Below are 16,047 nucleotides of genomic sequence, written 5' to 3' on the forward strand. Positions count from 1 at the left end.
TGGATTTTTATGTATTTTTGGTAGCGTATAGACTATAGATAGATGTCGTTGTCGACAGTCAGATTTAGCGGATAGATAATCATATTGTTTTGCTGTTATGTGATCATTATCTTGCAATTCATGTCTTCCAATCCAAACATGACGTCGTTTGTGCTAGACCGTCTTCTGTCTAGCGTGCGCCAGTTGGACTAATGAAGACACGGGTGTAAAATAAATAGGGGTTTAACGTCCACTCGACACAAACTAGGTCATTTCGGGACTAACACATTGTTCAATTCTATTTCAATAATTCACTTGCGCGTAGGGTCTTTAGCAGTGGGGGGAAACTGGAGGTGTTTTTCAGGGCATCCAGTATTTTTCTATATTTTCCATATATACCAACAGGACGAAGGCTCTGACATGGCTAGTCGTTCGTGTTGATAATGGCGTGCAAATAAATGTTTCTGTGGGACAAGGAGTAGGATTGCCTGTCTAACCTCGTGGGTTTTTCCGGGTCCTCCAGTTTCCTCTTACTGCTTATAAAGACCCCTACGCGCAAGCGAATTATTAAAATAAAGTTGAACAATATGTTAGTCCCGATATGACCTCCACCCTCTCTCTATCTCTCTCAATCTCTCTCTCTCTCTCTCTCTCTCTCACTTTCACGTGTCGTATCAGACGTTATCTGGAGATGTAATTAAAATATGGCTATAATTACAATAACAACATTACTTTACTTAATTATCACGTTGACCCCTTAAAATACTTCCATATATAACAGTTGATTTTTGTTTACTTGGATAAACATATGATGATGTCTTCCGACAAGATTTTCATATTTCTCTTTGTTGCAAGTCAAGTTATCTGTATATTTGGTAAGTGTAAAACATTCTTAATTATCTCAAAATAACTTATTTTATTTGATAGCTACACTGCCTAAGACGTTAGCTCGCTAGCCTGGGGGGGGGGGGGGGCTCGGGTTCGCTCCCGGTGTAAACCATTCGGTATTTTCCGACGTGGTTTCCCCCTTGTCTGTGATGCAGGACGGAGGGCCTGACAAGGACAGCTGTCTAGTCGTCCGGGTGGGACGAAACACCGAGGTCCCGTGTACACATTTTCGTGCACGTAAAAGAACCCTTGACAGTTGGTATTGGAATTAAGAGTAGGCCGTAACGCCGCTGTCCAGGCAAAAAATTCCCCCATTCTGTTTGGTATCCACATTACTTAATTTAGTGATGTCTTAAGAATCTTTACTGCTGAAATAAAATATAAATTGACTGATCCCGGGGGTGGGGGACCACGACCGTCTGCGATTTTCAGCGCGAATCATCGTTCACTATCCTGTCTTGACACCTGGAATGGCGAAGCCGTCTCGATTCACCTGCCACGTATACGTCACCTCGAACTTCGAGGTTATCTCTACCGTTTTCCGGGCGAACAAAAATTTGTCCGCGTTCGCGTTCGACGTCAGTATAAACGACTTCATTGAAATAGCAATTAGGGTCTGCTTGACTATTGTTTCAATGAAGTCGTTTATACTGATGGTGAACGCGATCGCGACCGAAATTTTGTTCGCGCGGAATACCACAGAGATTATCTCGAGCGCACATTTTTTTTAAATTACACAAGACAAACCTACGGACAGGACACAATAAACACAGACACCCCAAACAACAAACGCACATTTCAGATCAAGTGAACGGATCCCGAGACAAGCTGTAAGCTTTAACTGCACTGTACGGTCCCGAGTCTGTAGTGATACACTCTTAAAGAAACGAACTGTTCTGCTCCGAACTGGGCTAATGAAGACGGGCATACGCCATACCATGTGTTGTGAGAGAAATTTTGCCCGGAAAGCGGCACTGCGGCCTACTCTTATATCAAATTCCAGCTATCAAGGGATCTTCTACATGCCCACCAATGTACACAGGGGACCTGGTTTTTTCGTCCCACCAGACCCTCCGTCCTGCATCACTGACAAGGGAAAACCACGCCGGAATATCTGGATCGGAAACCCAACGTCCAGGCTAGTGAGCCAGCGTCTTATCCACTTAGCCACCATGACACCCTAGAGACTTCACTCAAATATATCCCAATACGAGCCCAATAATCACAGCGTCATTAGTATTGTAATCTATGGTTCTTGTTTCCAGGTGCCATCAATGTTGCTATTGAGAACGTGCATCCGTTCGCTAAGTAATTGGTTAATTTACGTTATGTAGTTTGGGTGTAGCTCGGTAATATTAGTTAGAGGATCTTTCACGTTCTCACAAACCTTATCATCAGTTCTAAAGCAAACCTTATCATCAGTTCTAAAGCAAACCTTATCATCAGTTCTAAAGCAAACCTTATCATCAGTTCAGAAGTTTACTTGGAACTAAATTATCTGTAAGAGGATTATAGATAAATTTACAAAGATTAACCCTTTGAATAAGAGATAGTCGCAAGATCATTTCAACATCCTAATAGGTTAAGTTAACATTTCATGGGTATTATTTAATAAATTGTGTATCAGAAGTGATACACGTATACTATATTATGTAAACTAAAGTGTCATACTGAACTGTGGTCAAGTTATAAGATAACGATGACGATGAGAGAGATTTGCTACTGTCATGTTAAATTTAAAAAATAATATCTATGCTATATCACTATTAATAAACTCTCTCTCTCTCTCTCCCTCTCTCTCTCTCTCTCTCTCTCCCTCTCTCTCCCTCTCTCTCTCTCCCTCTCCCTCTCTCTCTCTCCCTCTCTCCCTCTCTCTCTCTCTCCCTCTCTCCCTCTCTCTCTCCCTCTCCCTCTCCCTCTCTCTCCCTCTCTCTCTCCCTCTCTCTCTCTCTCTCTCCCTCTCTCTCCCTCTCAGTCTTCATTACTGTGTCTTTTTTCCAGGTGCCGTTAATGTTGCTATTAATAAACCAACACGACAGAGTACGATTAATCTTGGTGTCAATACTTCAAGTTGGGCTGGCTTAACAGCGTGGTGGTGTATAGATTTACTACAGGAGTTTCATATCAACACCGTTAGAATATTGGAGAGAGCTCATGGTGGTAGGTATAATAACAATCGGATAAAAACACAGATCCTATTTCGTTTCGTTTTTTATCGTTTAAATTTTTGTTTTATTTGTCTTTATTATATTAGGACCTGGGAGAGTTGTTATTAATCAGATTCTATTTCGTTCCGTTTTTTATAATTTAAATTTTAGGTAATTGTGGGTAAACCTCTAGAAACGTCAACGCTGATTGATTAATCAATGTATGACGTCATAGGGCCAACTCCGCACGTACCACACCTGACACGACCTCCCAGTATAACTGATCAGATCTTCATGTAGTAGAGGCCATTGAAAGTATAAGGAAAACGAAACTAAATATAGATCTGTATTTTAATCAGATTGGTATAATAATATATAATGTGTATAATATTGGAAAGAGCAGATTGTTGTCTGTATAATAATATATAATGTGTATAATATTGGAAAGAGCAGATTGTTGTCTGTATAATAATATATAATGTCTATAATATTGGAAAGAGCAGATTGTTGTCTGTATAATAATATATAATGTCTATAATATTGGAAAGAACAGATTGTTGTCTGTATAATAATATATAATGTCTATAATATTGGAAAGAGCAGATTGTGGTCTATATAATAATATATAATGTCTATAATATTGGAAAGAGCAGATTGTTGTCTATACTATAATTATATAATACATAATCTCTTTAAAGATACATTCTGTAAAATTTACATAAAGAGCTGACCATGCTTGTAATAATAGCTCAAAAATAGATAATGTAAAATGAAAATATTGAAAATTTCATTCAAATTACTTCATTCTGAGCCAAGTTAAAACTTATGGAAGACCAAACAGCTCTTTATTCAGTGTTCATAATTCTTATTTCTTAATTCATAGTCCTTAATACTTATTTCTTCATTTGTTGTCTTATTTCGACATTTGTACACTAAAATTAACATTTGTATCTTAAAATCAATATTTGTTTTACAAATCAGACATTTGTCATATCAGATTTGTAAAATGTATTTCTGTTTAATTTAATTTTGTTTTAACATAAAGATAAAATTTATTTCAGTAAATCAAAGTTGATCAATTTGACTGAAATTTTCAGCTAATTCCCTTTACGTTATCTATTTTTTAACTAGTATAATGTGAACTGTCAGCTCTTTATCTAATCTCCCATAATGTATCTTTAACTAGTATAGTCTGAACTGTCAGCTCTTTATCTAATCTCCCATAATGTATCTTTAACTAGTATAGTCTGAACTGTCAGCTCTTTATTTAATCTCCCATAATGTATCTTTAAGGAACGTGCATTGAACTATGTGCTAAACGTCCGTGTAAAATCAAGAAGGATAATAATTGAACTTTTATTAAAGAACTTATTTTCACAATGTTATATCAGGAAGACATGAACTGAGTGATGGATTTGAGATGAGAATAAGTTCTAGTGGTCAGTGTGATAAAGCAGGATTTACAGCAGCTACACCATGTTTTAAAGATAGCGCATCAACAACAGATTCAGTATATACCATCGAGAGATGCAATCATCCAGCAATACCATCATTATCCGCTAGATATATTTTTATATCTGTTAAACGCACTGATGCAAGATTGGATATCTGTGAGGTTCAAGTATTTGCAGGTAAAGAGTTTGATCATTATACTTTTCAAGGTCACCTTATTGCATGGCCTATTAAGATAGAGAGAAAGAGAGAGAGGGGAGAGAGAGAGAGAGGGGGGAGAGAGAGAGTTTCTTTTTAATAAGTAGCTTTCACGTAGAAATCTTTAGCAGTAGGAGGAAACTGCAGGACCAGGAGAAATCCCACGTGGTTGTACATTTGAAGTCAAAATAAAGACCAGTAGGCCTATTAGGCTGATTTGGGTGTTGGACCATGCCAGTTGTACTGGGAGGTCGGGCCAGGGGTCGCACGAGCGGCCATTGACGTCAGACATTGATTTATCAATCAGCGTTGACGTTTCTAGGTGCTTACCCACAGTTCTGTGCAGAGCACGCCAAGAACTCGCCGTAGCAGACCGTTTCATTGGCTAATCACTTACATCAACTAGAACGCGGGTTATATAACAACTTGTCTTCACTAACAGATTCTACTATAGTGAATACAAGTAAAACGAAATTTTGAAGTATAAAAATCGAAAAGAAATAGGATCTGTGTTTTAATCAGATTGCATGTCTGTTCAAGAATTATTTTTTCTTTTTTTTTCTTTTTTTTTTGCAAAGCTGCTTCCTACAAAGCTATTATACGCAGTTTGTCTAATTGGTATCTCTATTACACGCAGTTTATCTATTTGGTATCTCTATTATACGCAGTTTATCTATTTGGTATATCTATTATACGCAGTTTATCTATTTGGTATCTCTATTATACGCAGTTTGTCTAATTGGTATCTCTATTATACGCAGTTTGTCTAATTTGTATCTCTATTATACGCAGTTTATCTAATTGGTATCTCTATTATACGCATTTTATTTATTTGGTATCTCTATTATACGCAGTTTGTCTAATTGGTATCTCTATTATACGCAGTTTGTCTAATTTGTATCTCTATTATACGCAGTTTGTCTAATTGGTATATCTATTATACGCAGTTTGTCTAATTTGCATCTCTATTATACGCAGTTTATCTAATTGGTATCTCTATTATACGCATTTTATTTATTTGGTATCTCTATTATACGCAGTTTGTCTAATTGGTATCTCTATTATACGCAGTTTGTCTAATTTGTATCTCTATTATACGCAGTTTATCTATTTGGTATATCTATTATACGCAGTTTGTCTAATTGGTATCTCTATTATACGCAGTTTATCTATTTGGTATCTCTATTATACGCAGTTTATCTATTTGGTATCTCTATTATACGCAGTTTGTCTAATTTGTATCTCTATTATACGCAGTTTATCTAATTGGTATCTCTATTATACGCATTTTATTTATTTGGTATCTCTATTATACGCAGTTTGTCTAATTGGTATCTCTATTATACGCAGTTTGTCTAATTTGTATCTCTATTATACGCAGTTTGTCTAATTGGTATATCTATTATACGCAGTTTGTCTAATTTGCATCTCTATTATACGCAGTTTATCTAATTGGTATCTCTATTATACGCATTTTATTTATTTGGTATCTCTATTATACGCAGTTTGTCTAATTGGTATCTCTATTATACGCAGTTTGTCTAATTGGTATCTCTATTATACACAGTTTGTCTAATTGGTATCTCTATTATACGCAGTGTGTCTATATGATGGCTTTATTATACGCAGTGTGTCTAATTGGTATCTTTATTGTACGCAGTTTGCCTAATTGATATCTTTATGATCTTTAGATGACTGTCCGGATGGTTTCTATGGTAGCAACTGTAACATACGATGTCCCACATCCTGTCTGAACAACACATGTGATAAGATAGGAGGATCATGTTCTAATGGTTGTCATGGTGATCACTATGGTAAAAGATGCCAGTCTATTTGTAGTGGCCATTGTAAGGATGGTAAATGTGATGACAGGATAGGACGATGTTTTGGATGTAAGGATGGTTACTACGGTGATGTGTGTGAAGAATCCTGCTTTACCTGTAATGGTACATGTCGACAAGTAGATGGTGTTTGCTTGATTGGCTGTAGGGATGGATATTGGGGATCCAATGGGCTGTGCTTACAGACATGTTCTAGTTGTACCTCCGGTGGATGTCGAATAGCAGATGGCGATTGTAATAATGCGCGGAAAGTTAGTTTGACCAAGAGTAAGTTATATTCCAGTAGCATGCTGAAATATTTTTGTAGTAAAAACAAAAGAACGGAGGTCCGTTTTCCTTGTACATACAGAATAGTTCATCAGAACTTTGTAAATTATGAACGGAATCAGGCCCGTAACCAAGGCAGGGGGGGGGGGGGGGGCAAGAGGGGCACGTTGATCGTTGGTTTCTCGTATTGCGTCCAATGGAAAGGGCGCCAAAGGCAAAGGCACCATTAGATGCGCCGATTATTTCCAGGGGAGGCAGCTGTCCCTCGTGCCCCCCTCCCCCCGCTAGCGACGGTTCGGACGGAATTAAACCATTTGGGGACTGTCTCTCCTAATATATAGAGATTTAAATCTAACAATATTTTAGTTTTCATGGCATTCTTTAGGGCTAAAATCACGCATAGAGTCTTTAAACTTCCCCTGATTTAAATCTAACAATATTTTAGTTTTCATGGGATTCTTTAGGACTAAAATCACGCATAGACTCTTTAAACTTGCCCTAATTTAGTTCTTGTAAATAATATTAGTTAGTGGTAAAACGACTTGTATAATTTCATTGGTTCATAGGCTTATGTCATCGGGTTCAGAATTTAACCTTTCTCGGTATCCTGTTCATCGGGATTTTCCGACGTGGTTTCCTCTTGTCAGTGGTGCAGAATGGAGGTCCCGTGTATATATTGGAATGCACGTAAAAGATCCCCTGGCAGTTGGAATTCGATATAAGAGTAGGCGATAGTGGAGCTGTCCGGGTAAAATTTCCCTCATAGCACACTGTATGGCGTATGACCGTCTTCATTAGCCCAGTTTAGGAGCAGAACAGTAGGGCGTTAAACCCTATTTCATTTCATTTCGTTTCTCGGTATCCCCAGCGGTCTCATTTCATTCCACTAAATTCCTTAAAAACAAAGGAAGATGGCGAAGGGAAGTAACTCTCATCTTGTTGTGAACGTAAGCAGTGAGGCTAAGACTAGTTTGTGAACTGTTTTAATTGGCTATGACTGGTTTGTGAACTGTTTTTAATTGGTGCGTAAAATCAAGCTGCAATCAAGGACAGATAATTTGAATACGTGAATATGCCGTGGATGAACGTAATGAGATCACTGGGATTCCGAGGCTGGAATGTAACAGCCATTTCAACTATTGTGTAGCAAATAACATGGCTATTTGCATATTCCTAAATTCCCCCTCGCCCCTTCTCAGTTCACCCCAGACGTTTAATGCATTTGTCATTTCAGATTCATTCATTACACCGACAATTAATACGACTGATGGTAAGAAGTGTTTTGTTTTTGTATTTAATGTGTCAGGAAATTCCCCCATATAAAACGTACTGAATAATAAGCGAGCCCTTCCGAAATATATACTTTATCCCTGACAGTTAATTATCGTTTTGTGTCATAAGGTCTGTCATTGAGTGAACTGTTGTGGTTTCGATTCCCCGGTTGTACGTGACAAGGAGTAGGGTCGCCTGTCCAACCTCGTGGGTTTTCTCCGGGTCCTCCGGTTTCCTCCCACGGCTATAGACCCCTACGCGCAAGCGAATTATTGAAATAAAATTGAACCATGTGTTAGTCCCGAAATGACCTAGTTTGTGTCGAGTGGACGTTAAACCCCATTTCTCTCCCTCTTTCTCTCTTTTGTAATTTAGTGCTAAAATAATAATTATTAAACATACATTAAGCAAGAGCTAAATCTGCCTATTGCAGGTCTTTCTTTAGGTCTGAAATGTTATATGAACTATTAATTAGACATTTATTAACATAGGACCATAATGATCTCTCGATGGCATCGGATACTCGAGATTTTAATTTAATTTAAAAATGGATAAACGAGGCTAAGTCTCGAATATACCAGTGCCCCGGTTACCACAATGCACACATCTTGTCAAAACTACCAACAATGATAACTTGGCTTAGAATGAAGTAATTTGAATGAAATTTTCAATATTTTAATTTTACATTATCTATCTTTAAACTATTATAGTAAGAATGGTCAGCTCTTTGTCTAAATCTTACATAATGTATCTTTAATCTCTTTATATAATCATAATTTTAAACAATGTTCAACAGAGGACTCGGTCAATTCCGACATGGCACGGGATCGATACAATGTGCCGAATTACACAGCATATCGGAATATTCAATTCCCTCAATAACGGAAGTATTATTGTACCTTCAAATACAGGAAGTATTATTATAATGTACCCTCGAATACACAGAACTTAAAATATGGCTACGCTTTCGGAAGTGACAGGGTCCACTGTACTTAAAATGTTGTAAATCAGTCCGGGGAGATGACTGATACTCAAATCTTTTCTGAATAATAGAAAGACATATACGAACATTGTTTTAATAAACTTTGCATTGGTTATTTAAATTACCGGGCATGTCGTGTAAATATTTTCCTCTGTGTTTTAAGTATGTTAATTTAAATTTACAAATCAGAAGTTAAAAATGCACCAACCTTATTGCAATTCAGAAACACACCTGTTTAAAGAGACAATAACACTCTTGCTGGCTTGACAGCTCCAGAAAATAAATAATAGCCTTATTCTAAGTATTAGATGTTTAAGTGTCCTACCCGTTGTGTAAATTATCCATTACATCCTATTTTACTTGTCCAGAGGGTTCCAAAATATTTTTAAATCCAAGACACATTTGAAAAGGCTTTTCAAATCATTTAGTTGAATTTTTCCAATTTTTTAAATTAGGTGTGTTAAGATGAAATTTGTATCATCAATTATTTGGAATATTGTAAAATAGTACATTTGTTGACTAGAATAAAGATTGGGAAATATTATTCAGTTACAACAAGAGTGATATTGAGCCTTTAAAGAGACATAAAACTGTTATAGCACATAAACAATAATGTCTTCAGAACGTTTGTAGCCCTATGAGCATATATATTTAGTGCATATATATATTTAGCATATATATATATATATATTTAGTTCGTAAAAAGTCTACTATTATTATCATAAATGTAGTGCCGCTGTCCGAGCAAAATTTCCCTCATAGCAAACAATATGGCGTATGCCCGTCTTCATTATCCCACTTTGGAGCAGAACAGTAGGACGTTAAACCCCATTTCATTTTAGATGGAGATATTGTATATACCATAGCTGTTAAGACAGGTAACAGAGCAAATGCCGGCACAAATGCTAGAGTACATGTACAAATTATTGGAACCACTAGTCAAACCGGCCTTATTCGTATTGATGACTTGAAAAGGAATGATTTTGAACAAGGGTCGACAGATGTTTTTGAGGTAAGCGCTTGAAAAGAAGTGAGTTTATTATTTTTTAGACAAAGCAACATTTGATTTTAATGTGGGTTATTTTGTTTATAATTTATTCCGAACCAACGATTCTGGTATGACGTGCTTACGAAGGGCGTGTGTTGCTTGGAAATGAAATGGGGTTTAATGTCCTACTGCTCTGCACCAACCGGGAAAATGAAGAATGGTAGGAGATCGGATGGCTTACCCTTATTTCGACTTCCAATCGCCAACCAGGGTCGTATGTAGGATTTTAAAAGTGGGGGTGCAGCAGAGTGATAGGAGGCGCCAATATAATGCCCGAGTTACTGAGCTCGGAGCAGCGACCGGCGAAGGCGGGAGCCCGCGAGCGCCACGCTCGCGCAGCGGTGTGTGTGTGTGTCCCCCCAAAATTTTGAAAATTAGACTGCGTCCCATAGCCTCCACGTAAGTGATATAAGAAAGTTTGGATCAGGACAAACGAATCAGGTACCTATTGGCGCGTGGGTGCCATTAAAACCGACCTTAAGAGCATCACTCTGTGATCATAATCAAGTGTATTATTTTATATTTGAAAGGTTGTCATTTTTTTTTGAGGGGGCCTTGCCGCCAACTTGTTTCGAGTACACGTCATATCCTTGCCATGGTGGAAAACCCTAAGGAACATGCGCCCTGCTCACTGGACCACTGTGGCCATCTGGTTTCTTTGAATTACAACCCGAACTGATTGGATTTGTAGACACCTCTTACCGTATCACTCCTCTACATACAGTGGAATGAATACTATTTTCCACCGACTGGACTAATGGAGGCAGGCATTTAGTGTGCTATGAGGGAAATTGTGCCCCGTCAGAGGCGCTGCGGCCTATTCTTATATCGAATTCCAACTGCAAAGTAGACGAATGACAAAGGGGAATCACTCTAGGAAATCTAAATGAACCCCCTCGGTCAACACAGCGATCGAACAGGGGACCCCAGGTTAGCCAGCCAACGTCTTACTAACTAAGCCACCGTGGCTCTCGTATAATTCTTGGCCAACACTGGGGTCGACCCGGGGCCTTCTGGTTAGTAACCCAGCGCCTTCTTCACTGAGCCACCATGGCGCCCATTTTATTTGATATGTTTACATAGCTCATGAGTGAAACTAATGAACGAACTGTTTTATTTACAGCGAAAAGCTAATGATGTCGGGGAAATCAAACAAGTTCTTTTAAAACGTGACAACAACGGTGTAAATCCAAGTTGGTATGTTGAAAATGTAAGTTTGTTTTGGTTATATACAGGGCCTGTTACTAATTAGTTCTAGACAGCGCATGTTACTAATTAGTTCTATACAGGGCCTGTTACTAATTAGGTCTATACAGTGCATGTTACTAATTAGTTATATACAGCGCATGTTACTAATTAGTTAAATACTATTCAAAAAAAGTAGGGGATATTTGATTTTGGGGGCATAATACTAAAATATTCAAATGACTACGAAAAAAGTCACTATAGAACCTAACAGAAGAAACATTTCCAGTTACATGTGACGCCCAAACGCACCAATAGCTACCGCATGCAATGCAGGTGATGCTTGGGATCATCATGGGGGTCCAACCCAAGATTTGCACGACTCTGACTTTGAATGTTACAGTCATTGTGGCATTGAATTCCAGGGTGGAAACATCAGTTTAATTGTTTTAGTGACCAGAAAACAAATTTTGATATGCGTCGGCTTACCCAAAATGAAAGGTTACGTGCCCTTGGCATGCTACAGATCGGCACAACACAGGCGGTTGTGGCGCGGACGACGAATGTTTCTCAGTCTGTCATAAGCAGACTATGGTCCAGATACCGTGATACACAATCTGTACAGGACAGACCACGCTCAGGTCGACCAAGGGCGACAACTCAAGCCCAGGATCGATTTATCCGTACCTTGGCCTTGAGAAATCGTGTCATCACAGCAAATCAGATCAGCGCTCGTCTTCAAACAGACACTGGTGTGAGAGTGAGTGGCCAGACGATTCGGAATCGACTGCATAGGGGTCACCTTCGCGCCCGACGTCCTCGCGTGATCCCTTGTTTGAGAGATCATCACATTCAGGCAAGACGTCGTTGGTGTAGGGATCGTCAACACTGGGATAATCGACGCTGGAGCAATGTGATGTTTTCAGATGAGTCAAGGTTCACTGTTGATTTTTTGGACAGACGTAGGAGGGTGTGGCGTCGTCGAAACGAGCGCTTCCAAGACGTTAACGTCATCAGACATGATCGATTTGGGGGTGGTTCTGTTATGGTGTGGGGAGGCATCACTGTTGCTGGAAGAACGGCTTTACATGTTGTTGCAGGGCGTGTTACAGGCCAGTACTACCGGGACAACATCTTGGCAGTCCATGTTGTGCCGTTCGCACGACGTCATGGCCGCCGTTTCATCTTCCAGGATGACAACGCAAGATGTCACAGGTTACCTCCAACAACAGAACATCACCACATTACCTTGGCCAGCACTGAGTCCCGACCTCTCCCCCATCGAGCATGTCTGGGACATGCTTGGACAGAGGTTACGTCAACGTCAACAACGTCCTGCCAATGTCCAAGAACTTGCTGCTGCGTTGCAACAGGAATGGGACAATCTGGACCAAAATGACCTTAGACGTCTTATTAGGAGTATGCCACGTCGGATCAATGCTTGTTTGGCAAACAGAGAAGGATTTACCCGTTACTGACTTGGTTGTGATGCTGTGGTAACTTTGCTGTTTGACCCCGGGTATCATTTTACCCTTATAATGGTCAGTCTGTGCCTTACTAAGTCTAACGATCATTTGGAATAAATCGATGAATGTGAACTTCATTTCATTTTGTCATTTGTTTCTTCGTCAGTTTCATTAGGTGACTTTAATAACACTTAAAAATCATATATCCCCTACTTTTTTTGAATAGTATATACAGGACCTGTTACTAATTAGTTATATACAGGACCTGTTACTAATTAGTTATATTCAGGGCCTGTTACTAATTAGTTATATACAGGACCTGTTACTAATTAGTTATATACAGGACCTGTTACTAATTAGTTATATTCAGGGCCTGTTACTAATTAGTTATATACAGGGCCTGTTACTAATTAGGTCTATACAGAGGCTGTTACTAATTAATTATACACAAGGCCTGTTATACTAATTAGTTATTTACAGGACAGGAAGACACTCTTCAAAAAGACCTAGAATTAGTAATTTTTGTATATTAACTATTTGTATTGTTATACTATCTGCTCCTACTCTAGTTCATCACCTTTTCTCATCGGTGCGTTAGACCGTAAGCCTTTTCACTGAATAAAGTAGCGGGGTTCCGATTCCGCGCTTGTGCGTAACAAGGAATAGGACCGCTTGTCCAATTTTGTGGCTTTTTTCTGCCCCCCCTCTACCTGCTAAAGACCTCTACGCACCCCCTCTCTCTCTCCCTCTCTCTCTCTCTCTCTCACACACACACGCACACACATGAGTTATGTTTAATACCTTTCAGATTGTTATAACCAAGGCTGCAACGCTGACGGCTATGAAAGAGGGTTTAACCGTTGAAGGTAATGCCATCAAAATTCCTCTGAAGACAGATCATATTTTTGTTTTTGAACGGTGGCTCGACCTGGAAAGAAGAGTTGACAAAACAAGTACCATTGTTCATTACCTTACTATCCAGTCAATCGCTGAACGTAAGTAGATTACAAATAATATCTTATCGACCATTGACCAAACAGTATCCAGTCAACCTTGAACGATGAGTATCCAGTCAACCTTGATCAAACAGTATCCAGTCAACCTTGAACAAACAGTATCCTTGAACAAACAGTATCCAGTGAATCCTTCATCTACAGTATCCGGTCAATCCTTGAACAAACAGTATCCAGTCAACCTTGATCAAACAGTATCCAGTTAACCCATGATCAAACAGTATCCGGGGAATCCTCCATCTACAGTATCCAGTCAATCCTTGAACAACAATATAGCCAGTCAATCCTCCATCTACAGTATCCAGTCAACCTTGCTTGAACAAACAGTATCCAATCAATCCTTGATCTACAGTATCCAGTCAACCTGTGATCAAACAGTATTCATTGAATCGGTTGTCAGAATATCCCCAAGACTGGATAACCTGCTCTAACACTTGCATGTTGAAGTCAGAATAGCGCAGTGACATAGGAACCAGTCTGACGTCATTTAGAACAGGTTATCCAGTCTAGAATATCCCCTCGTTCATTTAATATCTTTTCCGGTTATATCTATTTTTGTTAAGGTCAACTTCAAGTGCGGTCAAAAGTCACGAGATGTAAACAGGGCTAGGGCTAATCCCAACCCTAACCCTGGACCTAGTCCTAACGCTTACCCTAACGCTAACATACAATCTTGCCAACAATCTCGTGTCCTAACCCTATTTACATCTCAGCGACCTTGACGAAATCTTGGCCTTAACAAATAGATTTAGCCATCTACTACTGAATACCGTAACGCTCACATCCGGTCACCTGTTTAAATTACCTCCCTTGTATACTGTAGATAAGACTTCTTATGCAACTTCACGTTTCAAAATCATTATGAGTACATTGTATTGGCGTTTGATACATAAATATCAATGTTTGTTTTATTGGGATATTTGGGTCGGAATAAACCACGTTTCAAAATCATTATGAGTACATTGTATTGGCGTTTGATACATAAATATCAATGTTTGTTTTATTGGGATATTTGGGTCGGAATAAACCACGTTTCAAAATCATTATGAGTACATTGTATTGGCGTTTGATACATAAATATCCATGTTTGTTTTATTTGGGTCGGAATAAACCACTTTACATTGTTTATTTTTGTTAAGGTCAAGGTCATTGTTTATTTTTGATCAAACCAATCAAACAATAAATATATTGCTTTTTCTCCTTGTCCAGGTGTTGCTAGTTTTATATCTTGGTAAATAACGTTGAATACAGTAAAATAAAATTAAACCATATGTTAGTCCCGAAATGATCTAATTAGTATATACGGATCTACAATTTTTTATGATATAAATATCGAGGGAGAGAAATGGGGTTTAACCTTCACTCGACACAAACTAGGTCATTTCGGGACTAACATATGGTTTAATTTTATTTCAATAATTCACTTGCGCGTAGGGGTCTTTAATAGTTGGAGGAAACAGCAGGGCCAGGAGAAAACCCACGAGGTTGGACAGGCGACCCTGCTCCTTGTCACGTACAACCGGGTATTCGAAACCACGCACGTGCTAACCATTCGACCATCCAACCACAAATAAATATAAAACATATGCCAAAATATCATGATATAAGAACACCGGGTGCTATTTTTCATTTGAGGTGTTCAAACACTTGAATACCAAACGTTGTCTTTTTCTTCTACATCGCTAACTAAAAGACCCCGGATTGAATCCCGGTGTTGTGTTGGCCTAGAAAGTTCCGAGTCAGACAGTTCGATTGAATCCCGGTGCTTGGGCAGTGGGCCTCATGGTCTAGCCTGTAGTTGCTTTGGCAGTGGGTCTTATTGTCTAGTCTGTAGCCAGTAGCGGATTATCAGTAAGGCTGATGAGGCTGCAGCCTCAGGCCCAAAGATTTTGTAAAAAAATTTTTTTTAGACTTGTCTGATACGATTAAAAACGCATAGACAATGAATGTTAGGGGGGTGGGGTTTAGGCCCAACGGGAATCAACATAGGCCCTGACCCGAAATTAATTAGGCCCACGCCATTTTAAATAGGCCCTATTTAAGAACTAAATAGGCCCTCCAGCAACTGCCGCCTCAGGCCTTGGTGGAGCTTAATCCGCCACTGCCTGTAGTTGACTGGACGGGGGGGGGGGGGGGCTTATGGTCTAGTCTGTCGCTGTAGCTGCTTGGGTAGTGGGCCTCATAGTCTAGCCTGTAGCTGCATGGACAGTGGGTCTTATGGTCTAGCCTGTAGTTGCTTTGGCTGTGGGCCTTATGGTCTAGTCTGTAGCTGTAGCTGCATGGGTAGTGGGCCTTATGGTCTAGCCTGT

The 16,047-nt window shown here is 39.2% G+C and overlaps 1 protein-coding gene across 2 annotated transcripts; it reads left to right on the forward strand.

Moving 5' to 3' along the window:
• The first annotated feature begins 735 nt into the window (after positions 1-735).
• Positions 736-14,942, forward strand: LOC126821030 (uncharacterized). 2 transcript variants are annotated; one of them, XM_056101415.1, is made up of 8 exons: positions 736-854; positions 2,869-3,027; positions 4,406-4,645; positions 6,356-6,772; positions 8,007-8,042; positions 9,869-10,038; positions 11,198-11,284; positions 13,534-14,942. In XM_056101415.1, the coding sequence occupies exons 1-8, from the start codon at positions 788-790 to the stop codon at positions 13,726-13,728; spliced, it is 1,371 nt and encodes a 456-aa protein (XP_055957390.1). In that variant the 5' UTR covers positions 736-787; the 3' UTR covers positions 13,729-14,942. The 2 variants fall into 2 exon arrangements, with proteins under 2 accessions (XP_055957390.1, XP_055957391.1); XM_056101416.1 differs by lacking the exons at positions 736-854; positions 2,869-3,027 and having other exon boundaries at positions 4,394-4,645.
• Positions 14,943-16,047: the final 1,105 nt, after the last annotated feature.

This window comes from Patella vulgata, chromosome 5 (genome assembly GCF_932274485.2).
Source record: "Patella vulgata chromosome 5, xgPatVulg1.2, whole genome shotgun sequence".
Lineage (NCBI taxonomy): Eukaryota > Metazoa > Mollusca > Gastropoda > Patellidae > Patella > Patella vulgata.